General features: G+C 67.4%; 1 protein-coding gene across 1 annotated transcript; it reads right to left on the bottom strand.

Moving 5' to 3' along the window:
• Positions 1-291: 291 nt before the first annotated feature.
• Positions 292-14,562, bottom strand: LOC132321287 (glutamate receptor ionotropic, NMDA 2D-like; the record flags this gene model as incomplete). Its single annotated transcript, XM_059834791.1, is given in 11 exon segments — positions 292-479; positions 1,886-2,046; positions 3,698-3,715; positions 3,717-3,928; positions 7,047-7,172; positions 7,266-7,419; positions 8,857-9,025; positions 11,226-11,437; positions 11,827-11,941; positions 12,031-12,623; positions 14,152-14,562. Coding segments are annotated over 11 exon segments (2,359 nt in total), but the record flags the coding sequence as incomplete, so codon positions are not given.
• Between the last annotated feature and the right edge of the window lie 11,462 nt (positions 14,563-26,024).

Genomic DNA, 26,024 nt, shown 5'->3' with positions numbered 1-26,024 from the left:
TCAACACCCCCAACCACCTCTCAGACCCCCTCCAGGCACCCCCAGACCCCCCCCAGACCCCTCCAACACCCTCAACCACCTCTCAGACCCCCTCCAGGCACCTCCAGACACCCCCAACACCCCCAACCACCTCTCAGACCCCCTCCAGGCACCTCCAGACACCCCCAACACCCCAACCACCTCTCAGACCGCCTCCAGACCCCCTCCAGGCACCCCCAGACCCCCCCAACACCCTCAACCACCTCTCAGACCCCCCCCAGCCCCCCTCCGACACCCCCAGCACCCCCCTACCATCGCCCAGGAGCTGGAGCAGGGCCAGGTCGACGGGGCGCTTCCAGCGGGAGCCCCGCTGCAGGGCGATGCCGTAGCCGGTGGAGGCGAAGACCTTGCCGGAGCCGATGGTGACCAGCTTGCAGCCCTCCTCCTTCCGCGCCATGTAGTTCAGCACCGCCGCGTCGTAGATGAAGGCGTCCAACTTCCTGCGGGCACCCGCGCCCCACTGTCACCCTCGGCTGTGCCTCGGGCCACGCCCACAGGCAGCAGGCCCCGCCCACAGGCAGCAGGCCCCGCCCACAGCCTCACCTGTACCCCTAAGCCCCGCCCACAGCCCCAGAGCTCCGCCCACTGCCTCACCTGTACCCCCAAACCCCGCCCACAGGCAGCAGGCCCCGCCCACAGCCTCACCTGTACCCCTAAGCCCCGCCCACAGCCTCACCTATACGCCTAAGCCCTGCCCACAGCCCCAGAGCTCCGCCCACTGCCTCACCTGTACCCCTAAGCCCCGCCCACAGCCCCACCTGTATGCCTAAGCCCCGCCCACAGCCCCACAGCTCCACCTACTGCCTCACCTGTACACCTAAGCCCCGCCCACAGCCCTGCCAACCTCACCTGTGCCCCTAAGCCCCGCCCACAGCCCCACAGCCCCGCCCACTGCCTCACCTGTACCCCAGGCCCCTCCCAGGCCCCGCCCCTCCCTCCCAGGCCCCTCCCACTCCACAGGCTCCACCCCCAAGCCCCATCCTCCATCCCCTCCCTCCCAGGCCCCGCCCCTCCCTCTCAGGCCCCGCCCCTCCCACTCCCAGGCCCCTCCCACTCCAAGCCCCATCTTCCACCCCCTGCCCCTCCCCCCAGGCCCCGCCCCTCCCTCCCAGGCCCCTCCCACTCCACAGGCTCCACCCCCAAGCCCCACCCCCATCCCCTCCCTCCCAGGCCCCGCCCCTCCCTCCCAGGCCCCACCCCTCACTCCTAGGCCCCACCCCTCCCTCCCAGGCCCTCCCTCCCTCCCAGGCCCCCCCTCCCCAGGCCCCGCCCCTCCTTTCCAGGCCCCTCCCACTTCCAAACCCCATTTTCCATCCCTGTCCCCTCCCTCCAACCCCCCTCCCCTCCCTCCCAGGCCCCGCCCCTCCCTCCTAGGCCCCTCCCCTCCCTCCCAGGCCCCGCCCCCAGGTCCCGCCCCTCCTTCCCAGGCCCCGCCCCTCCTTCCCAGGCCCTTCCAGGCCCCTCCCCTCCCCTCCCAGGCCCCGCCCCTCCCACTCCCAAGCCCCTCCCACTCCCAAGCCCTATCTTCCACCCCTCTCTCCTCCCTCCAACCCCCCTCCCCTCCCTCCCAGGCCCCGCCCCTCCCTCCCGGGCCCTTCCAGGCCCCTCCCAGGCCCCTCCCCTCCCTCCCAGGCCCCGCCCCTCCCTCCCGGGCCCTTCCAGGCCCCTCCCCTCCCCTCCCAGGCCCCGCCCCTCCCTCCCAGGCCCCGCCCCTCCCACTCCCAAGCCCCTCCCACTCCCAAGTCCTATCTTCCACCCCTCTCCCCTCCCTCCCAGGCCCCGCCCCTCCCTCCCAGGCCCCTCCCAGGCCCCGCCCCTCCCTCCCAGGCCCCGCCCCTCCCCTGACCCGGTCTTGAGGTGGTGCAGGGCGTCCTCCACGCCGCGCTGGTTGAACTTGACCATGTAGCTGTGCATGTCGGGGTAGTTGCTGCGGATGTTCTTCTCCGTGCTGCCGTTGGGCACCGTCCCGAACTTCAGCGGGGGGTACTGCTCCTGCGGGCGTTGGAACTGCCCCGGGCGTCGGCCGCCGCGCCACGCCCGGCACCCACGCCCACCCACGGGCACCCAGGGTGCTCTCCGACCCTCCCTGGCAAGCACCAACCGCCCAACACCCAGGGTGTCCCCCCAAATCCCCCCACAGACACCACACACCCACCCAGGAGCACCCACACACCTCCTACACTCACCCACGGGCACCCACAGACACCCACGGACACCCACAGACACCCACTGACACCCACGGGCACCCACAGGCACCCAGGGTGCTCTCCGACCCTCCCTGGCAAGCACCAACCGCTGAACACCCAGGGTGTCCCCCCAAATCCCCCCACAGACACCAGACATCCACCCAGGAGCACCCACACACCTCCTACACTCACCCACGGGCACCCACTGACACCCACTGACACCCACAGACACCCACTGACACCCACTGACACCCACTGGCACCCAGGGTGCTCTCCGACCCTCCCTGGCAAGCACCAACCGCTGAACGCCCAGGGTGTCCCCCCAAATCCCCCCACAGACACCACACACCCACCCAGGAGCACCCACACACCTCCTACACTCACCCATGGGCACCCACAGACACCCACTGACACCCACTGGCACCCACTGGCACCCACAGACACCCACGGGCACCCAGGGTGCTCTCCGACCCTCCCTGGCAAGCACCAACAGCCCAACACCCAGGGTGTCCCCCCAAATCCCCCCACAGACACCACACACCCACCCAGGAGCACCCACACACCTCCTACACTCACCCACGGGCACCCACTGACACCCACTGACACCCACGAGCACCCACTGACACCCATGGGCACCCACGCCCACCCACGGGCACCCAGGGTGCTCTCCGACCCTCCCTGGCAAGCACCAACTGCCCAACACCCAGGGTGTCCCCCCCGAACCCCCACAGTGACCCCCAAAGCCCCATAGCCCCCCCTCAAAGTCCCCCAGTGACCCCCAAACCCCCCCAGTGACCCCCCTGAACCCCCTTAACTCCCCCTCTAAGTCCCCCAGTGACCCCCAAACCCCCCCAGTGCCCCCCAAACCCCCCCAGTGATCCCTGAACCCCCCCAGTGACCCCCAAACCCCCATAGCTCCCCCTCAAAGTCCCCCAGTGACCCCCAACCCCCCCCAGTGACCCCCGAACCCCCCCAGTGACCCCCTGAACCCCCATTGCTCCCCCTCTAAGTCCCCCAGTGACCCCCAAACCCCCCCAGTGACCCCCAAACCCCCAGTGACCCCCTGAACCCCCACAGTGACCCCCTGAACCCCCATAACTCCCCCTCTAAGTCCCCCAAACCCCCACAGTGACCCCCTGAACCCCCCCAGTGACCCCCTGAACCCCCATAGCTCCCCCTCTAAGTCCCCCAGTGCCCCCCAAACCTCCCCAGTGACCCCTGAACCCCCCAGTGACCCCCTGAACCCCCATTGCTCCCCCTCTAAGTCCCCCAGTGCCCCCCAAACCCCCCCAGTGACCCCTGAACCCCCACAGTGACCCCCTGAACCCCCATAGCTCCCCCTCTAAGTCCCCCAGTGACCCCCGAACCCCCCCAGTGCCCCCTGAAGCCCCACAGTTCCCCCAACACCCACCCACAGACACCCCCCCTCTCCCCGGCCCGGAGCCGTGGGTCGCGCCGTGGGTGGGGGGTACCTTGCGGTCGCTGAGCCCACGAGACGGTGTCGACGTACTCCTCCTGGATCATGAAGGCGGCCAGGTTGGCGGTGTAGCTGGCGAGGAAGATGACGGCGAAGAAGGCCCAGACCAGCACCATGATCTTGCTGGTGGTGCCCTTGGGGTTCTCCACCGGCACCGAGTTGTTGAAGACGAGCGCCCACAGCAGCCAGATGGACTTGCCGATGGTGAAGGTGGAGCCCCCCGCGCCTGGGGACGGGGACGGGGACAGCGTCACCCCACGGACGGGGACTCCACGGGGACAGGGACGGCACAGGGACGGGGACGGGGTCACCACAGGGACGGGGACGGCGTCACCCCCGCGGACGGGGACTCCACGGGGACGGGGATGGCACAGGGACAGGGTCACCACAGGGACAGGGACGGGGTCACCACAGGGACGGGGATGGCACAGGGACGGGGTCACCACAGGGACGGGGACGGCGTCACCCCCGCGGACAGGGACTCCACGGGGACGGGGACGGCACAGGGACGGGGACGGGGTCACCACAGGGACAGGGATGGCACAGGGACGGGGACGGGGTCACCACAGGGACGGGGACGGGGACAGCGTCACCCCATGGACGGGGACTCCACGGGGACGGGGACGGCACAGGGACAGGGACGGGGTCACCACAGGGACGGGGACGGGGACAGCGTCACCCCACGGACGGGGACTCCACGGGGACAGGGACGGCACAGGGACGGGGACGGGGTCACCACAGGGACGGGACGGCGTCACCCCGCGGACGGGGACTCCACGGGGACGGGGATGGCACAGGGACAGGGTCACCACAGGGACAGGGACGGGGTCACCACAGGGACGGGGATGGCACAGGGACGGGGTCACCACAGGGACGGGGACGGCGTCACCCCGCGGACAGGGACTCCACGGGGACGGGGACGGCACAGGGACGGGGACGGGGTCACCACAGGGACAGGGATGGCACAGGGACGGGGACGGGGTCACCACAGGGACGGGGACGGGGACAGCGTCACCCCATGGACGGGGACTCCACGGGGACGGGGACGGCACAGGGACAGGGACGGGGTCACCACAGGGACGGGGACGGGGACAGCGTCACCCCGCGGACGGGGACTCCACGGGGACAGGGACGGCACAGGGACAGGGACGGGGTCACCACAGGGACAGGGACGGGGTCACCACAGGGACGGGGACGGCGTCACCCCGCGGACAGGGACTCCACGGGGACGGGGACGGCACAGGGACAGGGACGGGGTCACCACAGGGACGGGGATGGCACAGGGACGGGGACGGGGACTCCACAGGGACGGGGACGGCACGGGGACGGGGTCACCACAGGGATGGGGACGGGGACAGCGTCACCCCATGGACGGGGACTCCACGGGGACGGGGATGGCACAGGGACAGGGATGGGGTCACCACAGGGACGGGGATGGCACAGGGACGGGGATGGGGTCACCACAGGGACGGGGACGGGGTCACCACAGGGACGGGGACGGGGACAGCGTCACCCCATGGACGGGGACTCCACGGGGACGGGGACGGCACAGGGACAGGGACGGGGTCACCACAGGGACGGGGACGGGGACAGCGTCACCCCATGGACGGGGACTCCACGGGGACGGGGACAGCACAGGGACAGGGACGGGGTCACCACAGGGACGGGGACAGGGACAGTGTCACCCCATGGACGGGGTCACCACAGGGATGGAGATGGCACAGGGACGGCGTCACCCCACGGACGGGGTCACCACAGGGACAGGGATGGCATCACCCCACGGATGGGGGTCACCACAGGGACCGAGATGGCGTCACCTATGGACAGCGTCACCCTACAGATGGGGTCACCACGGGGACAGGGACAGCGTCACCCCACGGATGGGGTCACCACGGGGACAGGGACGGCACAGGGACGGTGTCACCCTGGGAACGGTGAGGACGGGGACGGTGTCACCACAGGAATGGAGATGGTGGGGACGGGGATGGCATCACCCTGGGAACGGGGACAGTGGGGACAGTGTCACCATGGGAATAGGGACGGGGAGGACGGGACGGTGTCACCTCCAGGGACGGTGTCACCCCGGGGCCGGGGACGGTGTCACCACGGGAATGGAGATGGTGGGGACGGGGATGGTGTCACCATGGGAATAGGGACGGTGAGGATGGGACGGTGTCACCCCCAGGGATGGGGACGGTGGGGACAGGACAGTGTCACCAGAGGGACGGTGTCAGCATGGGGACAGTGTCACCGTGGGAATAGGGACGGTGAGGACGGGACGGTGTCACCCCCAGGGACGGTGTCACCCCAGGGCCGGGGACGGTGTCACCGTGGGAATAGGGACGGTGAGGACGGGACGGTGTCACCCCCAGGGACGGTGTCACCCCAGGGCCGGGGACAGTGTCACCGTGGGAATAGGGATGGTGAGGACGGGACAGCGTCACCCTGGAAAGGGGGACGGTGGGGACGGGGACAGTGTCACCACGGGAATGGAGATGGTGGGGACGGGGATGGTGTCACCATGGGAATAGGGACAGTGAGGACGGGGACGGTGTCACCCCCAGGGACGGTGTCACCCCAGGGCCGGGATGGTGTCACCATGGGAATAGGGACGGTGAGGACGGGGACGGTGTCACCCCCAGGGACGGTGTCACCCTGGGGCTGGGGACGGTGTCACCATGGGAATAGGGACGGGGAGGACGGGACGGTGTCACCCCCAGGGACGGTGTCACCCTGGGGCTGGGGACGGTGTCACCCTGGGAATAGGGACAGGGAGGACGGGACGGTGTCACCCCCAGGGACAGTGTCACCACGGGAATGGAGATGGTGGGGACGGGGACGGTGTCACCATGGGAATAGGGACGGTGAGGACGGGACGGTGTCACCCCCAGGGACAGTGTCACCACGGGAATGGAGATGGTGGGGACGGGGACGGTGTCACCATGGGAATAGGGACAGTGAGGATGGGACGGTGTCACCCTGGGAATAGGGACGGTGAGGATGGGATGGTGTCACCCCCAGGGACGGGGACGACGGGGACGGTGTCACCGTGGGAATAGGGACAGTGAGGACGGATGGTGTCACCCCCAGGGACAGTGTCACCCCAGGGCTGGGGACGGTGTCACCCTGGGAATGGAGATGGTGGGGATGGGGACAGTGTCACTGTGGGAATAGGGACAGTGAGGTCGGGACGGTGTCACCCCCAGGGACGGTGTCACCCCGGGAATGGGGACGGTGAGGATGGGACGGTGTCACCCCGGGGCCGGGGACGGTGGGGCGGGTGGTGACGGGGAGGGTGTGACCCCGATGACGTCCCCGGGGGGCGCGGGAGGTGACACACTCACGCTGGCCGGTGGCCAGGCTGCGGTTGTAGCCCACGGGGCTGAAGTACTCGAAGATGAAGACGGTGACGGCCACCACCGTCAGGCACATGACGAACATCATCACCCAGACGGCCGGGCTGTAGGGCTCTGGCGTGGGGGGGGACACTGTCACCCGGAGGGTGTCCCCGTGTCCCCCCCGCCCGCCCCGTCCGTCTGTCCCCGCCCCGCGTCCGTCCGTACCCAGGAAGGCGGAGGGGGAGACGGTGCCGTTGCTGCGGGACACCATGACGCTGATCCCCGTCTCCACGAAGGGGACGGAGAAGTCGATGATCTCGGAACGTTCCTCGTTAATGGTTAACGAGCCGATGGCCATGTCGGCTCGGCCGTAAAAGACCTGGGGGGGGCGGAGACAGCAGGGGGCGGGGGGCGTCAGGGTGTGGTCCCAAAGGGGCGTGGCTAAAGAGGGGGTGGGGTCGAGGCGGAGGAGCCAATCAAAGGGCAGGGAAGGGGCAGGGCAAAATGGTGGGAGGGTGGGGAGGGGGCGGGGCCAGCAGGGGAGGGGCCAGGGAGGGGGAGGAGCCACGGGAAGGGCGTGTCCAGGAGGCAATGAAGGGGCGGGGCTCTCCCCTGACACCTGGGGGCCCCCCCAAGGGTGGGGGGGCTCTCCCTGAACCCCCCAAGGGTGGGGGGGGTCTCCCCAAACTCCTGGGACCCCCATGGGCAGTGGGGGGTCTCTCCCTGAACCCCCCAAGGGTGGGGGGGTCTCCCCAAACCCCTGAACCCCCCAAGGGTGGGGGGGTCTCTCCCCGAACCCCCAGACCCCCCCAAGGGTGGGGGGGCTCTCCCTGAACCCCCAAGGGTGGGGGGGGTCTCCCCAAACTCCTGGGCCCCCCATGGGCAGTGGGGGGTCTCTCCCTGAACCCCCCAAGGGTGGGGGGGTCTCCCCAAACCCCTGAACCCCCCAAGGGTGGGGGGTCTCTCCCCGAAGCCCCAGACCCCCCCCAAGGGTGATGGGGGGCTCTCCCTGGACACCCAGACCCCCCCAGGGGTGGGGGGGGGGCTCTCTCTCCAGCCCCCCCTGGGTCCCCTGTGGGCAGAGACGGGGGCGCTCCCCAAATCCCCGGGTCCCCCAAGGGTGGGGGGGGGGTCTCTCACTGAACCCCCAAAGGGTGGGGGGGTCTCTCCCCAAACCCCTGAGCCCCCCAAGGCGGGGGGGGGAGCTCTCCCCAGCCCCCTGAACCCCTCAAGGGTGGGGGGGTCTCTCCCCGAACCCCTGGGCCCCCCAAGGGTGATGGGGGTCTCTCCCGGCCCCCCAGGCTCCCTGTGGGTGGTGGTGGGGTCTCTCCCGGCCCCCTGGGCCCCCCAAGTGTGGTTGGGGGTCTCTCCCAGGCCCCCTGGGCCCCCCAAGGGTGGGGTGGGTCTCTCCCTGAACCCCTGGGCCCCCCAAAGGGTGCTGGTGGGGTCTCTCCCCACCCCTGGGCCCCCCAAGGGTGGTGGGGGGTCTCTCCCTGAACCCCTGGGTCACCCCAACAGAGATGGGGGTCTCTCCCCGGCCCCCTGGGCCCCCCCAAGTGTGTGGGGGGGTCTCTTCCTGCCCCCTGGGCCCCCCAAGTGTGGTTGGGGGTCTCTCCCCGAACCCCTGGGCCCCCCAAGTGTGGTTGGGGGTCTCTCCCCGAACCCCTGGGCCCCCCAAGTGTGGTTGGGGGTCTCTCCCCGGCCCCCTGGGCCCCCCGAGTGTGGTTGGGGGTCTCTCCCCGGCCCCCTGGGCCCCCCATGGGTGATGGGGGTCTCTCCCGGCCCCCCCGTCAGCCGTGGGGCGGGGGTCCCCCACCTCTCCCACCATGCCGTTCCAGACGCCGTCGATCTTCTTGCCGTGCTTGCCGTTGGTGACCAGGTAGAGGTCGTAGGTGAAGCCGACGGCGCGGGCCAGCCGCTTCAGGATGTCGATGCAGAAACCCTTGCAGCACTTCTTCTCGAAGAGCGCCGGCTCCGTCGGGGGGCTGCGGGGACAGGGACGCTTGGGGACACCCCCGCGGAGGCCCTGGGGACACCCCCGGGGCGATGGGGACACCCCCAGAGTGATGGGGACACCCCCGGGGCGATGAGGACACCCCCAGAGTGATGGGGACAACCCCTGGGGTGATAGGGACAACCCCTGGGGTGCTTGGGGACACCCTGGGGTGATGGGGACACCCCCGGGGCGCTTGGGGACACCCCCGGGGCACTGGGGACACCCCCAGAATGATGGGGACACCCCCAGAGTGATGGGGACAACCCCTGGGGTGATAGGGACAACCCCTGGGGTGCTTGGGGACACCCCTGGGGTGATGGGGACACCCCCGGGGTGATGGGGACAACCCCTGGGGTGATGGGGACACCCCCAGGGCGCTTGGGGACACCCCCGGGGCACTGGGGACACCCCCAGAATGATGGGGACACCCCCGGGGCGATGAGGACACCCCCGGAGTGATGGGGACAACCGCTGGGGTGATAGAGACAACCCCTGGGGTGCTTGGGGACACCCCCGGGGTGATGGGGACACCCCCGGGGTGATGGGGACAACCCCTGGGATGATGGGGACACCCCCGGAGTGATGGGGACACCCCCGGGGCACTGGGGACACCCCCAGAGTGATGGGGACAACCCCCAGGGTGCTGGGGACATCCACAGGGTGCTTGGGGACACATGCAGGGTGCTGAGGACACCCTTGCAGTGGCACTGCGGACACCCCCGGGGCACTGGGGACACCCCCGGAGTGATGGGGACACCCCCGGGGTGCATGGGGACGCCCCCTGAGTGATGGGGACACCCCTGGGGCGCTTGGGGACACCCCCAGAGTGATGGGGACACCCCCGGGGCGCTTGGGGACACCCCCAGAGTGATGGGGACGCCCCCAGAGTGATGGGGACGCCCCCTGGGGCGCTTGGGGACACCCCCAGAGTGATGGGGACACCCCCGGGGCGCTTGGGGACACCCCCAGAGTGATGGGGACACCCCTGGGGTGATAGGGACACCCCCGGGGTGCTTGGGGACACCCTCATGGCACTGGGGACACCCCTAGGGTGGCAGGGTCACCCCCGCGGCGCTGGGGACACCCTCGCGGCGCTGGGGACACCCCTAGGGTGACGGTGACACCCCCACGGCGCTGGGGACACCCTCACGGCACTGGGGACACCCTCGCGGCGCTGGGGACACCCCTAGGGTGATGGTGACACCCCCGCGGCACTGGGGACACCCCTAGGGTGGCGGTGACACCCCCATGGCGCTGGGGACACCCCTAGGGTGATGGTGACACCCTCACAGCACTGGGGACAACCCTAGGGTGGCGGGGACACCCCCGCGGCGCTGGGGACACCCTTGCGGCACTGGGGACACCCCTAGGGTGATGGTGACACCCTTATGGTGCTGGGGACACCCCTAGGGTGGCGGGGACACCCCCGCGGCACTGGGGACACCCTCGTGGTGCTGGGGACACCCCTAGGGTGGCGGGGACACCCTCACGACACTGGGGACACCCCTAGGGTGGCGGTGACACCCCCATGGCGCTGGGGACACCCCTAGGGTGATGGTGACACCCCCGCGGCACTGGGGACACCCCTAGGGTGGCAGGGTCACCCCCGCGGCGCTGGGGACACCCCCACGGCACTGGGGACACCCCTAGGGTGGCGGGGACACCCCCATGGCGCTGGGGACACCCTCGTGGCGCTGGGGACACCCCTAGGGTGGCGGTGACACCCCCATGGCGCTGGGGACACCCTCGTGGCGCTGGGGACACCCCTAGGGTGGCGGTGACACCCCCATGGCGCTGGGGACACCCCTAGGGTGACGGGGACACCCTCATGGCGCTGGGGACATCCCTAGGGTGACGGTGACACCCTTATGGCACTGGGGACACCCCTAGGGTGGCGGGGACACCCTTATGGCACTGGGGACACCCCCTAGGGTGATGGTGACACCCTCGTGGCACTGGGGACACCCCTAGGGTGGCAGGGTCACCCCCGCGGCGCTGGGGACACCCCCACGGCACTGGGGACACCCTCACAGCACTGGGGACACCCCTAGGGTGGCGGTGACACCCCCGCGGCGCTGGGGACACCCTCGTGGCGCTGGGGACACCCCTAGGGTGACGGTGACACCCCCGCGGCACTGGGGACACCCCTAGGGTGACAGTGACACCCTCACGGCGCTGGGGCCACCCACCCGGCGGTGCGGTTGAGCTGCTTGCGGCAGGGGACGGAGTCGCGGATGCAGGTGCCGGTGGCGGGGTCGATGTTCTCCACGATGACGAAGGGACGTTCCTCCAGCGTGGCCACCCGCAGGTGCTGTCCGTCGTCCACCGGCTGGAGGAACCGACCGTACCGCGACCACACCGGGTACTTCATCCGCAGGATGCGGTGTTCCCAACTGCCCACCTAAGGGGGACAACGGTGACAACGGGTGGCACTTGATGTCACCGCGACGGCCGGGTCTACAGCCGGACGGAACACAGGCGGGTGTGCACACCCCAACCCGCTCACGGTGGCGGGGAAGCGGCCAAGGTGTCACCGGGCCGAGGTGGCAGGGGGACACGGCTGAGTTTCTGTGTCACCGTCACCGGCCAGGCGTCACCGCCGCCCCCTCGGGTGACACGTTGTGACGAGGCAGCGTGACACCGCCATGGGGTTGGGGGGGGGGAACGGAGAAACACCATGCGGGCGAGAGAGGAGCCGTCACCGCGACCGGAATGACAAAGACCGCGAGGAGCGACCCCGGGGGGTCGGGGGACACGACGGTGACACCGCGGGGCGTTGGGGACACTCACCACCTCCCAGCTCCGCTCCTTGTTGAGGGAGATAACGACCAGCGAGGGGTTGACGAGGTAACCGTCCTCGTTAAAGGAGAAGTCCTTCTGTCCCCAGGTGATGTTCATGAAGTACCTGGAAACGGAGCGGGGGGACAGGACACACGTGACGCCGTCACGGGGCTGGTCACCCGCCGCGCCCCCGCGGCGCCGCCGGCGGCTCACCGGTGAAGGTTGTCGTTGATTTGGGTGACGTTGGGAGCCCGGCAGTCGTTGTTGAACTCGGGGATGAAACCGTAATCGCGTAACAAGGCCTCGGCGCCCTTGGCCACGATGGCCACGCCGTTGTGAACCCGGTGCTGTAAGTCATCCCGCCAACCGGCCGACAACACCGCGAACAAACCGGCGGGGAGATGTTCCGGTAATTGATCGCTTCCTCCCAGGTTGGTACCGACCACGAACCAGATGTAACCGGGTCCGGTTAAACCGGCTTCTCGCGCCGCGCGGAAAATGGCTTCGGCTTCTTCCCGCGAGCAGTAGAGGAGGCGGATTTGGGCGCTGACCTCACGCAGTTGACGCCGTAACCGCGTCCCCTCGGGGTCGTCGGTCAAATTGAGGGTGAGGACGCCCCGGTGTTCCCAACCGATGAAGCTGCTGTCGGTCAAAACCTCCACGTAGTCGAGGAAGTCCTCGTAGCCGGGGAAGAGGGTGGTGACGACGGCGAAGGCCGTCCAGTCGTACTCCTCCAGCACCTCGAAGATCACCTGCAGCTGCTGCTCGGTGGAGGAGCCCAGCTGGAGGAAGGTGGAGCCCTTCTCCTGCGGCGGGGAAGGGGGAGCGGGTGACAACGGGGGGACCGGGGACAGCTGGGGCGGGGTAGAGGTGACTGGGGTTGGGGACAGTTGGGTTGGGGACAGTCAAGTGCATTGAGATACAGTTGGGGACACTTGGGGGACCCTACACATGGTTGGGGTTGGGGACAGTTGGGTTGGGGACAGCCAGGTGGCTCTAGGCACAGTTGGGGACAGTCAGGTGGGTCTAGACATGGTTGGGGTTGGGGACAGTTGGGTTGGGGACAGTCAGGTGGCTCTAGGCACAGTTGGGGACAGTCAGGTGGGTCTAGGCACAGTTGGGGACACTTGGGTGACCCTAGGCATGGTTGGGGTTGGGGACAGTTGGGTTGGGGACAGCCAGGTGGCTCTATGCACAGTTGGGGACGTTCAGGTGGGTCTAGACATGGTTGGACCTGGGGACAGTTGGGTTGGGGACAGTCAAGTGGGTCTAGATACAGTTGGGGACAGTGGGGTGACCCTAGACATGGTTGGGGACAGTTGGGTTGGGGACAGTCAAGTGCATTGAGATACAGTTGGGGACAGTGGGGGGACCCTACACATGGTTGGGGTTGGGGGACAGTTGGGTTGGGGACAGCCAGGTGGCTCTAGGCACAGTTGGGGACAGTCAGGTGGGTCTAGACATGGTTGGGGTTGGGGACAGTTGGGTTGGGGACAGTCAGGTGGCTCTAGACACAGTTGGGGACAGTCAGGTGGGTCTAGGCACAGTTGGGGACACTTGGGTGACCCTAGGCATGGTTGGGGTTGGGGACACTTGGGTTGGGGACAGCCAGGTGGCTCTAGGCACAGTTGGGGACGTTCAGGTGGGTCTAGACGCGGTTGGACCTGGGGACAGTTGGGTTGGGGAAAGTCAGGTGGCTCTAGATACAGTTGGGGACACTTGGGTGACCCTAGACATGGCTGGGGACAGTTGGGTGCCCCTAGACATGGCTGGGGATGGGTTGGGGACAGTTGGGTGTCCCTAGACATGGCTGGGGGCGGGTTGGGGACAGTTGGGCGCCCCTAGACATGGCTGGGGACAGTTGGGTGCCCCTAGACATGGCTGGGGATGGGTTGGGGACAGTTGGGTGTCCCTAGACATGGCTGGGGGCGGGTTGGGGACAGTTGGGTGCCCCTAGACATGGCTGGGGACAGTTGGGTGACCCTAGACATGGCTGGGGATGGGTTGGGGACAGTTGGGTGTCCCTAGACATGGCTGGGGATGGGTTGGGGACAGTTGGGTGCCCCTAGACATGGCTGGGGGCGGGTTGGGGACAGTTGGGTGCCCCTAAACATGGCTGGGGGCGGGTTGGGGACAGTTGGGTGCCCCTAGACATGGCTGGGGATGGGTTGGGGACAGTTGGGTGTCCCTAGACATGGCTGGGGGCGGGTTGGGGACAGTTGGGTGCCCCTAAACATGGCTGGGGGCGGGTTGGGGACAGTTGGGTGCCCCTAGACATGGCTGGGGACAGCGGGGTGCCCCCAAACCGCGCCCCTGCCCCGCAGTCAGCCCCACCTTGGGCGTGAGGACGATGGCGGAGCCGCCGTTGATGCCGACGATGGGGACGGAGGTCTGGGCGGAGATGAAGTCGAGGATCTGAGCCACGGCCTCGGAGCGAGCGTCGTCCTCGAAGACGACGCCGTGGATGCGGAGGGAGGAGAGGACGTCGCAGAGGCGGACGATCAAACTCCGGGGGTTGGTGTCGTTCAAAACCACCCCCACCGGATTGACCTCCAAGGAGAAGTTGCGGAAGGCGGCGGGGGGCAGGCGGGGGCCGGCGGGGCCGTAGGAGGCACCGCTCAAGATGACGGCCACGTTCAGCGCCCGCCGGCCGCCCTCCGGCCGCGGCGCCAGGAAGGGGCTGGCGCAGGCCAGGGCCAGGGCGAAGAGCATCCTGCTGGCGGGGGCGGGGGCCCGGGGGCTCATCGCGCCGCCGCTGCGCCCTGGGGGGGGACAAGAGGGTGGGGGGGGTGGGAGAGGTGCCCACCAGGGCCCACCAGTACCCACCAGTAACCCCCATGCACTGGGAGAGGGTTAGGTGGGCGGGGAATGGAGGGAGAGGTGCCCACCAGGGCCCACCAGTAACCCCCATGCACTGGGAGAGGGTTAGGTGGGTGGGAATGGAGGGAGAGGTGCCCACCAGTACACACCAGTAACCACCAGTACTTCTCCAGTACCAGGAGAGGGTTAGGTGGGCGGGGAATGGAGGGAGAGGTGCCCACCAGTACCCACCAGTAACCCCCATGCACTGGGAGAGGGTTAGGTGGGTGGGAATGGAGGGAGAGGTGCCCACCAGTACCCACCAGTAACCCCCAGTACTCCCCCAGTACCAGGAGAGGGTTAGGTGGGCGGGGAATGGAGGGAGAGGTGCCCACCAGTACCCACCAGTAAGCCCCAGTACTCCCCCAGTACCAGGAGAGGGTTAGGTGGGTGGGGAACGGAGGGAGAGGTGCCCACCAGTACCCACCAGTAACCCCCATGTACTGGGAGAGGGTTAGGTGGGTGGGGAATGGTGGGAGAGGTGCCCCCAAGGGCGCCCCAGTAGCCACCAGTAACCCCCAGTACTCCCCCAGTACCAGGAGAGGGTTAGGTGGGTGGGGAATGGTGGGAGAGGTGCCCACCAGTACCCACCAGTACCCACCCGTACTCCCCCAGTACCAGGAGAGGGTTAGGTGGGGGGGAATGGTGGGAGAGGTGCCCACCAGGGCCCACCAGTAACCCCCAGTACTCCCCCAGTACCAGGAGAGGGTTAGGTGGGGGGGAATGGTGGGAGAGGTGCCCACCAGTACACACCAGTACCCACCAGTGCCCCCCAGTTCCCCCCTGCACCATGAGGAGATCAGGCAGGGGGGAACTGGTGTGACTGGTGCCCCCCCAGTGCTCCCAGTACCCCCCCCCACTGTGCTGGGGAGAAAGTGGCAGGGCCGGGCCTGGGGCAACCAGTGCCTCCCAGTATCCCCCAGTGCCCTTCCCAGTGCCTCCAGTATCCCCCCAGTATCCCCCAGTGCCCTTCTCAGTATCCCACAGTGCCCTTCCCAGTATCTCCCAATATCCCCCCAGTGCCCTTTCCAGTATTCCCCAGTGCTCCCCCGTATCCTCCCAGTATCCCCCAGTGCCCTTCCCACTGCCTTCCAGTATACCCCAGTATCCTCCAACTATCCCCCAGTGCCCCCCCAGTATCCTCCCAGTGCCCTTCCCAGTGCCTCCCAGTATCCCCCAGTGCCCTTCCCACTGCCTCCCAGTATCCCCCAGTGCCCCGCCCAATATCCTCCCAGAATCCCCTCAGTGCCCTCCCAGTGCCCTTCCCAGTACCTCCCAGTATTCCCCAGTGCCCCCCCAGTATCCCCCCAGTGCCCTTCCCATTATCCCCCCAGCACCTCCAGCATTCCCCAGTGCCCCCAGTATCCTCCCAGTATCCCCCAGTATCCTCCCAGTATCCCCCAGTGCCCTTCCCAGTATCCCCCAGTGCCCACCCAGTATCTCCCAGTGCCCTTCCCTGTTTCCCTCCAGTATCCTCCCAGCATTCCCCAGTGCCCCCCAGTATCCTCCCAGTATCTCCCCAGTACCCTTCCCAGTATCCCCCAGTGCTCCCCAGTATCCCCAAGTGCCCGCCCAGTATCCCCCAGTGCTCTTCCCTGTGTCCCTCCAGTATCCTCCCAGTATCCCCCAGTGCCTCCCCAGTATGCTCCCAGTATCCCCCAGTGCCCTTCTCAGTGCCTCCCAGTATCCCCCAGTGTCCTTCCCAGTGTCCCCCCAGTATCCTCCCAGACTTCCTGACAGACGGTCACTGGGGGTGTCACTGTCACCCCCCGGGGGACAGGGGGACATGGGGGGGTGTCACTGTCACCCCCCCCAGGACAGACAGTCACTGGGGGTGTCACTGTCACCCCCCGGGGGACAGGGGGACATGGGGGGGGTGTCACTGTCACCCCCCCCAGGACAGACAGTCACTGGGGGTGTCACTGTCACCCCCCCAGGGACAGGGGGACATGGGGGGGGTGTCACTGTCACCCCCCCAGGACAGACAGTCACTGGGGGGTGTCACTGTCACCCCCCGGGGGACAGGGGGACATGGGGGGGGGTGTCACTGTCACCCCCCCCAGGACAGACGGTCACTGGGGGTGTCACTGTCACCCCCCCGGGGGACAGGGGGACATGGGGGGGGTGTCACTGTCACCCCCCCAGGACAGACGGTCACTGGGGGTGTCACTGTCACCCCCCCGGGGGACAGGGGGACATGGGGGGGGTGTCACTGTCACCCCCCCAGGACAGACAGTCACTGGGGGTGTCACTGTCACCCCCCGGGGGACAGGGGGACATGGGGGGGGTGTCACTGTCACCCCCCCAGGACAGACAGTCACTGGGGGTGTCACTGTCACCCCCCGGGGGACAGGCGGACACACGGACAAGCAACGGCGGTGACAAGGCCAGGCAGCGCGGGGGGACACACGGACACAGGCAGAGGAAGCAACAGGCAGCGGCGGGCAGGGAGGGGGTGGGGACAGGCGGGGGGGTGGCAGGGACAGGGGGGGATGGGGGGGACAGAGGGGGACAGAGAGGGGGGGACAGGCAGGGACAGGCAGACACCCCACGGGTCCAGGCAGGGACAGGCAGGGGCCCCAGGGGTACAGGCAGACGCCCCAGGGGTCCAGGCAGGGACAGGCAGACGGGTCCAGGCAGGGACAGGCAGACGCCCCACAGGTACAGGCAGGGACAGGCAGATGCCCCACAGGTACAGGCAGAGCAGATGGGTACAGGCAGACACCCCATGGGTCCAGGCAGGGACAGGCAGAGGCCCCAGGGGTCCAGGCAGGGCAGACGGGTACAAGCAGAGGCCCCACAGGTACAGGCAGGGACAGGCAGACAGGTACAGGCAGGGGCCCCAGGGGTACAGGCAGACACCCCAGGGGTACAGGCAGGGACAGGCAGATGCCCCACAGGTACAGGCAGAGAAGATGGGTACAGGCAGATGCCCCGGGGGTACAGGCAGGGACAGGCAGACAGGTACAGGCAGGGACCCCACAGGTACAGGCAGGGCAGACAGGTACAGGCAGACACCCCAGGGGTACAGGCAGGGCAGATGGGTACAGGCAGATGCCCCACAAGTACAGGCAGAGCAGACGGGTCCAGGCAGGTACAGGCAGATGCCCCACAGGTACAGGCAGGGACAGGCAGACACCCCACGGGTCCAGGCAGGGACAGGCAGGGGCCCCAGGGGTACAGGCAGGGACAGGCAGGGACAGGCAGGGACAGGCAGACGCCCCACAGGGACAGGCAGGGACAGGCAGGGACAGGCAGGGACAGGCAGATGGGGACAGGCAGGGACAGGCAGGGACAGGCAGACACCCCATGGGTACAGGCAGGGACAGGCAGGGACAGGCAGACAGGGACAGGCAGACGCCCCATGGGTACAGGCAGACGCCCCAGGGGTACAGGCAGGGACAGGCAGACGGGGACAGGCAGGGACAGGCAGACGCCCCAGGGGTACAGGCAGGGGCCCCATGGGTACAGGCAGGGACAGGCAGGGACAGGCAGGGACAGGCAGACGCCCCAGGGGTACAGGCAGGGACAGGCTGCCCGACACCGGCTGCCACAGCCACCCCCGGGTGGCAGACAGGCGTCTGCCCGCACAGCCGGCGGGGGGGGACACAGGCGTCACCCCCAGCGATGTCACCACCCCCCGTACCCCCCCTGTCACCGGGGGGATGGGGGTCACCCCGACACCGGGGTCCTCTGCCCAACCCCCACCCCGGGGACCTTGAGCCCGGCCCTGCCCCCCGTCAGGCACCCGTCACCGTCCCCAAACAGGGGGACAAAGCTGTGTCACCGTCCCCACAACGGGGGGGACAATCGTGTCACCGTCCCCAAACAGGGGGACAAAGCTGTGTCACCGTCCCCTCAACGGGGGGGACAATCGTGTCACCATCCCCAAACAGGGGGACAAAGCTGTGTCACCGTCCCCACAACGGGGGGACAAAGCTGTGTCACCGTCCCCTCAACAGGGGGGACAATCGCGTGTCACCGTCCCCACAACAGGGGGACAAAGCTGTGTCACCGTCCCCTCAACGGGGGGGACAATCGTGTGTCACCGTCCCCACAACAGTGGGGACAAAGCTTTGTCACCGTCCCCAGAACAAAGGGGGGACACAATCACATGTCACCGTCCCCACAACAGTGGGGACAAAGCTGTGTCACTGTCACCAGAACAGTGGGGGGGGCACAATCACATGTCACCGTCCCCACAACAGGTGGGGACGACAATCGCATGTCACTGTCCCCACAACAGCGGAGACAAAGCTGTGTCACTGTCCCCAAAACAGTGGGGACAAAGCTGTGTCACTGTCCCCACAACAGTGGGGACAAAGCTGTGTCACCATCCCCAAAACGGGGGGGGGGGGGGGCACAATCGCATGTCACCATCCCCACAACAGCGGGGACAAAGCTGTGTCACTGTCCCCAAAACGGGGGGGTACAATCGTGTGTCACCGTCCCCACAACAAAGGGGGGACACAATCACATGTCACCATCCCCACAAGAGTGGGGTGACAAACCCATAATGGGGGGGACAATGACATGTCACCGTCCCCACAACAGTGGGGACAAAGCTGTGTCACTGTCCCCAAAACGGGGGGGAGACACAATCACATGTCACCATCCCCACAACAGCGGGGACAAAGCTGTGTCACTGTCACCAGAACAATGGGGGGGACACAATCACATGTCATTGTCCCCACAACAGCGGGGACAAAGCTGTGTCACCGTCCCCAGAATGGGGGGGGACGACAATCGCATGTCACCATCCCCACAACAGCGGGGACAAAGCAGTGTCACCGTCCCCAAAACAAAGGGGGGACACAATCACATGTCACTGTCCCCACAACAGGGGGACAAAGCTGTGTCACCGTCCCCAAAACGGGGGGGGGACAATCGTGTGTCACCGTCCCCACAACAGGGGGACAAAGCTGTGTCACTGTCACCAGAACAGTGGGGGGGACACAATCGCATGTCACCATTCCCACAACAGCGGGGACAAAGCAGTGTCACTGTCCCCAAAACGGGGGGGGGGGGACGACAATCGCATGTCACCGTCCCCACAACAGCAGGGACAAAGCTGTGTCACCGTCCCCAAAACGGGGGGGACACACAATCACGTGTCACCGTCCCCACAACAGTGGGGACAAAGCTGTGTCACCATCCCCACAACAAAGGGGGGACACAATCGCATGTCACTGTCCCCACAACAAAGGGGGGACGACAATCGCATGTCACTGTCCCCACAACAGCGGGGACAAAGCTGTGTCACTGTCCCCACAACGTGGGGGGACACAATCGCATGTCACCGTCCCTGCAACAGTGGGGTGACAAACCTGTGATAACAGGGGACAATCACGTGTCACTGTCCCCATAACAGTGGGGGGACAAACTTGTAATGGTGGGGGACAAACCCCATCACTGTCCCCAAAACAGCGGGGACAAGCCCCTGTCACCGTCCCCATAACGGCAGGTGACAAACCTGTAATGGCGGGGGACAATCGTGTGTCACCGTCCCCACAACAGCGGGGACAAGCCCGTGTCACCGTCCCCATAACGGCGAGGACAAAGCTGTGTCACTGTCCCCAGAACAGCGGGAGGGGACAATCACATGTCACCGTCCCCACAACAGCGGGGACAAACCTGTAACGGCGGGGGACAATGGCGTGTCACTGTCCCCACAATAGTGGGGGGACAAGCCGGTGTCACTGTCCCTGTAACGGTGGGTGACAAACCCATAATGGCGGGGGACAAACCTGTGCCACCGTCCCCACAACAGCGTGGGGGGGACAATCGCATGTCACCGTCCCCGCAAAAGGGGTGACAAAGCCATAATGGTGGGGACAAGTCTGTGTCACCGTCCCCGTAATGGCAGGGGACAAACCCGTAGTGGTGGGGGACAATCGCATGTCACTGTCCCCATTACAGCGGGGACAAACCCCTGTCACTGTCCCCAGAGCAGCAGGGTGACAATCGCGTGTCACCGTCCCCATTACAGCGGGGACAAACCCCTGTCACTGTCCCCAGAGCAGCAGGGTGACAATCGCGTGTCACCGTCCCCATTACAGCAGGGACAAACCCCTGTCACTGTCCCCAGAGCAGCAGGGTGACAATCGCGTGTCACCGTCCCCATTACAGCGGGGACAAACCCCTGTCACTGTCCCCAGAGCAGCAGGGTGACAATCGCGTGTCACCGTCCCCATTACAGCGGGGACAAACCCCTGTCACTGTCCCCAGAGCAGCAGGGTGACAATCGCGTGTCACCGTCCCCATTACAGCGGGGACAAACCCCTGTCACTGTCCCCAGAGCAGCAGGGTGACAATCGCGTGTCACCGTCCCCATTACAGCGGGGACAAACCCCTGTCACTGTCCCCAGAGCAGCAGGGTGACAATCGCGTGTCACCGTCCCCATTACAGCGGGGACAAACCCCTGTCACTGTCCCCAGAGCAGCAGGGTGACAATCGCGTGTCACCGTCCCCATTACAGCGGGGACAAACCCCTGTCACTGTCCCCAGAGCAGCAGGGTGACAATCGCGTGTCACCGTCCCCATTACAGCGGGGACAAACCCCTGTCACTGTCCCCAGAGCAGCAGGGTGACAATCGCGTGTCACCGTCCCCATTACAGCGGGGACAAACCCCTGTCACTGTCCCCAGAGCAGCAGGGTGACAATCGCGTGTCACCGTCCCCATTACAGCGGGGACAAACCCCTGTCACTGTCCCCAGAGCAGCAGGGTGACAATCGCGTGTCACCGTCCCCATTACAGCGGGGACAAACCCCTGTCACTGTCCCCAGAGCAGCAGGGTGACAATCGCGTGTCACCGTCCCCATTACAGCGGGGACAAACCCCTGTCACTGTCCCCAGAGCAGCAGGGTGACAATCGCGTGTCACCGTCCCCATTACAGCGGGGACAAACCCCTGTCACTGTCCCCAGAGCAGCAGGGTGACAATCGCGTGTCACCGTCCCCATTACAGCGGGGACAAACCCCTGTCACTGTCCCCAGAGCAGCAGGGTGACAATCGCGTGCCACCGTCCCCATTACAGCGGGGACAAACCCCTGTCACTGTCCCCAGAGCAGCAGGGTGACAATCGCGTGTCACCGTCCCCATTACAGTGGGGACAAACCCCTGTCACTGTCCCCAGAGCAGCAGGGTGACAATCGCGTGTCACCGTCCCCATTACAGCGGGGACAAACCCCTGTCACTGTCCCCAGAGCAGCAGGGTGACAATCGCGTGTCACCGTCCCCATTACAGCAGGGACAAACCCCTGTCACTGTCCCCAGAGCAGCAGGGTGACAATCGCGTGTCACCGTCCCCATTACAGCGGGGACAAACCCCTGTCACTGTCCCCAGAGCAGCAGGGTGACAATCGCGTGTCACCGTCCCCATTACAGCAGGGACAAACCCCTGTCACTGTCCCCAGAGCAGCAGGGTGACAATCGCGTGCCACCGTCCCGGTAACGGCGGGGACAAGCCTGTGTCACCGTCCCCCCCGATGGCGGGTGACAAGCCGGTGTCACCGTCCCCACAACAGCGGGGACAAGCCGCTGTCACCGTCCCCGTGAGGGTGGGGTGACAAAGCCACAATGTCGGGGGACAAACCCATCACCGTCCCCACAACTGCTTGGGGACAATCGCGTGTCACCGTCCCCACGAGCGTCCAGCAGCTGCCCCCCAGCCCTGCGCCCCCTGTGACACCCCCTCGGCCCCCCCCCCAGTGTCCCCAGCCCCCCTGTGACACCAGCTGTGTCCCCCCCAGTGTCCCCACCCCCCCGTGACACCAGCTGTGTCCCCCCCAGTGTCCCCACCCCGCTGGTGTCCCCAAGTGTCCCCCCCCAGGTCCTACCTGGCCCGAGCTCCGTTCCGGGGGGCTCTGCCTCATCTCGGCCGGGGGGGGGGGGGCGGTGTTGGGGACACGGGGGGGGATTTGGGGACACGAGGGCGGTGTTGGGGACACGGGGGGGGGGGATTTGGGGACACGGGGGGGGGGATTTGGGGACAGGGGGACAGGCTGGGGGGGGGGAATGGGGGGGCAGGGAACGAACAGGCAGAAAGAGGGGGTGCGGGGGGGCAGGGGAATTGGGGGGTGCGGGGGGTTTGGGGGGGCCGAGGCGGAGGTGGCTGCACCTGGGGGGAGGGAGGGGGGCGTGAGGGGGGGGGGCAACACAGCTGAGACCCCCCCAAAAGATCCCAGACCCCCCCAAGCACCCCGACCCCCCCAAAAAGGTCCCGGATGCCCCCCCCAAGCACCCTGACCCCCCCAAGCACCCAGGACCCCCCCAAAAAGTCCCAGACCACCCACCCCCCCAAAAAAAACCCAACGGGACCCCCCCCCAGATCTCCACTGGGGTCCCAGTTCACCCAGTTGGTTCCACCCCAGCCTCCCCACCCACCCCAGTCGCATCCCAGTTCACCCAGTTGGGGCCCAGCACCTCCCAGGTGCCCCCCCCCAGTCCCACCCCAGCACCCCCCAACTGGGTCCCAGTCCCACCCAGTCTCCCCAGCACCCCTGGTCCCTGCCCAGTCCCCCCCCAGCACCCCCAGTCCCACCCCAGTACCCCGAACTGGGCCCCAGTTCCCCCCCAGTCCCCTCCCAGTCCACCCCAGCACCCCCAGTCCCACCCCAGTCCCCCAACTGGGTCCCAGTTCCCCCCCCAGCACCCCCAGTCCCACCAACTGGGTCCCAGTCATCCCCCCGCCAGTCCCCCCCCAGCACATCCCAGTCCCCTCCCAGTCCACCCCAGCACCCCCAGTCCCACCCCAGTCCCCCAACTGGGACCCAGTACCCCCCCCAGTCCCCTCCCAGTCCACCCCAGCACCCCCAGTCCCCCAACTGGGTCTCAGTCACCCCCCCCCAGTCTCCCCAGCCAGGTCCCAGTACCCTCCAGTCCTCTCCCAGTCCACCCCAGCACCCCCAACTGGGTCCCAGTACCCCCCCCGTCCCCTCCCAGTCCACCCCAGTCCCCCCCAGCACCCCCAACCGGGTCCCAGTCCCCCCCCAGTCCGGTCCCGCCGCCCCCCCCACCCTGCAGCACCCGCCGCCGCTTGCAGAATACTAATGGGGCCGGAGCGTGCGGCTGTGCGGCTGCTTCTCCCTCTGCCTGTCCCTCTGTCCCTGTCCCTCTGTCTGTCCCTGTCCCTCTGTCTGTCCCTCTGTCTGTCCCTCTCCCTGCCTGGGGGGGTCCCGTCCCCCCCCCGGGTGCACAGGCGGGGGGTCGGGGTGCTGTGCTGGGTGTCCCAGCTCAGGGTATCGGGCTGCGATGGGGGGGGGGGTGTCGGGGTGTTGGGGGTCTCTGGGGGTGTCAGGGGGGTGTCAGGGGGTTGAAACGGTCTTGGGGGGTGTCTGGGCATCGAGGGGTGTCAGGGTGTTGGGGGGGTGTCTGGGGGTGTCGAAAGGGTGTTGGGGGGTGTTGGGGGGGTGTCGGGGCGTTGGGGGTGTCGGGGGGGTGTTAGGGTGTCGGGGGGTCAGGGTGTTGAGGGGTGTCAGGGGCTCAGGGGGTATTAGGGGGTCAGGGGGTGTTGGGGGTGTCAGGGGCTCGGGGGGGTCAGGGGCTCGGGGGCATTAGGGTGTCGGGGGGTGTCAGGGGGGTGTCGGGGGGTGTCAGGGGGTCAGAGAGCATTAGAATGTTGGGGGTGTCAGGGGGGTGTCAGGGGGTCAGAGAGTATTGGGGTGTTGGGGGGTGTCAGGGGAGTGTTAGGGTGTCGGGGGTTTCAGGGGGCATTAGGGTGTTGGGGGGTGTCAGGGTGTTGGGGGGGTGTTGGGGGGTTTCAGGGGGTGTTAGGGTGCTGGGGGGTGTCGGGGGTATTGGGGTGTTACAGGTTGTCAGGGGGTGTTGTGTTGGGGGGTGTCGGGGTGTTGAAAGGGTGTTGGGGTGTCAGGGTGTTGAGGGGGTGTTGGGGGGTTTCGGGGGGTGTTAGGGTGCTGGGGGGGTGTCAGGGTGCCAGGGTGTGTTAGGGTGCTGGGGGGGTGTCGGGGGTATTGGGGTGTTACAGGTTGTTGGGGGGTGTTGTGTTGGGGGGTGTCGGGGTGTTGCATTGGGGAGTCAGGAGGGTGTCGGGCTGTCAGAGGATGTTGGGGTGCCGCCGGAGGGTGTCAGGGGGTGTTGGGGGGTGTCAGGGGGTGTTGTGTCGGGGTGTCAGGGGGTGTCGAGTCAGGGAGGTGTCCGGGTGTCGGGGGGGTGTCAGGGAGATGTTGGGGTGTCGGGGGGGGGTGTTGGAGTCTTGGAGGGGTGTCAGGGTGTGGGGGGGTGTCGGGGTGTCAGAGGGTGGCGAGGGGGTGTCGGGGAGGTGTTGGGGTGACAGAAGGTGTTGGGGGGTGTCAGAGTCTTGGGGGGGTGTCAGGGGCACATTGGGGTGTTGTGTCGGGGTGTCAGAGGGTGTTGGGGGGGTGTCAGGGAGGTGTTGGGGTGTCGGAGGGTGTTGGGGGGTGTCAGGGGCGCATTGGGGTGTTGTGTCGGGGTGTCAGAGGGTGTTGGGGGGGTGTCAGGGGGTGTCGGGGTGTCGGAGGGTGTTGGGAGGGTGCGGGAGTCTTGGGGGGTGTCAGGGGTGCGTTGGGGTGTTGTGTTGGTGTGTCAGAGGGTGTCAGGGGGGTGTCGGGGTGTTGGGGGGGTGTCAGGGGTGCATTGGGGTGTTGTGTCGGGGTGTCAGAGGGTGTCCGGGGGGGGTGTTGGGGTGTTGTTGGAGGGTTGGAGGGGTGTCAGGGTACGGGGGGGTGTCGGGTGTGCGTTGGGGTGTTGTGTCAGGATGTTGGAGGGTGTTGGGGGGGCGTCAGAGGGTGTCGGGGGGTGTCGGGGTGTTGTTGGAGGTTTGGAGGGGTGTCGGGGTGCGTTAGGGTGTTCTGTGGGGGTGTCAGAGGGTGTTGGGGGGGTGTTGTGGGGTGTCGGGGTGTCGGAGGTGCGTTGGGGTGTTGTGTCAGGGTGTCAGAGGGTGTTGGGGGGGTGTCGGGGGGGGGTGTTGGGGGGTGTCGGGGTGTCAGAGGGTGTCGGGGGGTGTCGGGGGGTGTCAAGAGGGTGTCGGGGGGGGTGTTGGGGGGTGTCGGGTGTCAGAGGGTGTTGGGGGGGTGTCGGGGGGGGTGTTGGGGGGTGTCAGGGTGTCAGAGGGTGTTGGGGGGGTGTCGGGGGGGGTGTTGGGGGGTGTCGGGGTGTCAGAGGGTGTTGGGGGGTGTCGGGGGGGGGGGGTGTTGGGGGGGTGTCGGGGTGTCAGAGGGTGTCGGGGGGTGTCAAGAGGGTGTCGGGGTGTCAGAGGGTGTTGGGGGGGTGTCGGGGGGGGTGTTGGGGGTGTCAGGGTGTCAGAGGGTGTTGGGGGGTGTCGGGGGGGGTGTTGGGGGGTGTCGGGGTGTCAGAGGGTGTTGGGG

The sequence above is a fragment of the Gavia stellata genome, unplaced genomic scaffold (assembly GCF_030936135.1).
Source record: "Gavia stellata isolate bGavSte3 unplaced genomic scaffold, bGavSte3.hap2 HAP2_SCAFFOLD_1146, whole genome shotgun sequence".
NCBI lineage: Eukaryota > Metazoa > Chordata > Aves > Gaviiformes > Gaviidae > Gavia > Gavia stellata.
This window is presented reverse-complemented; position numbering and strand designations above follow the sequence as displayed.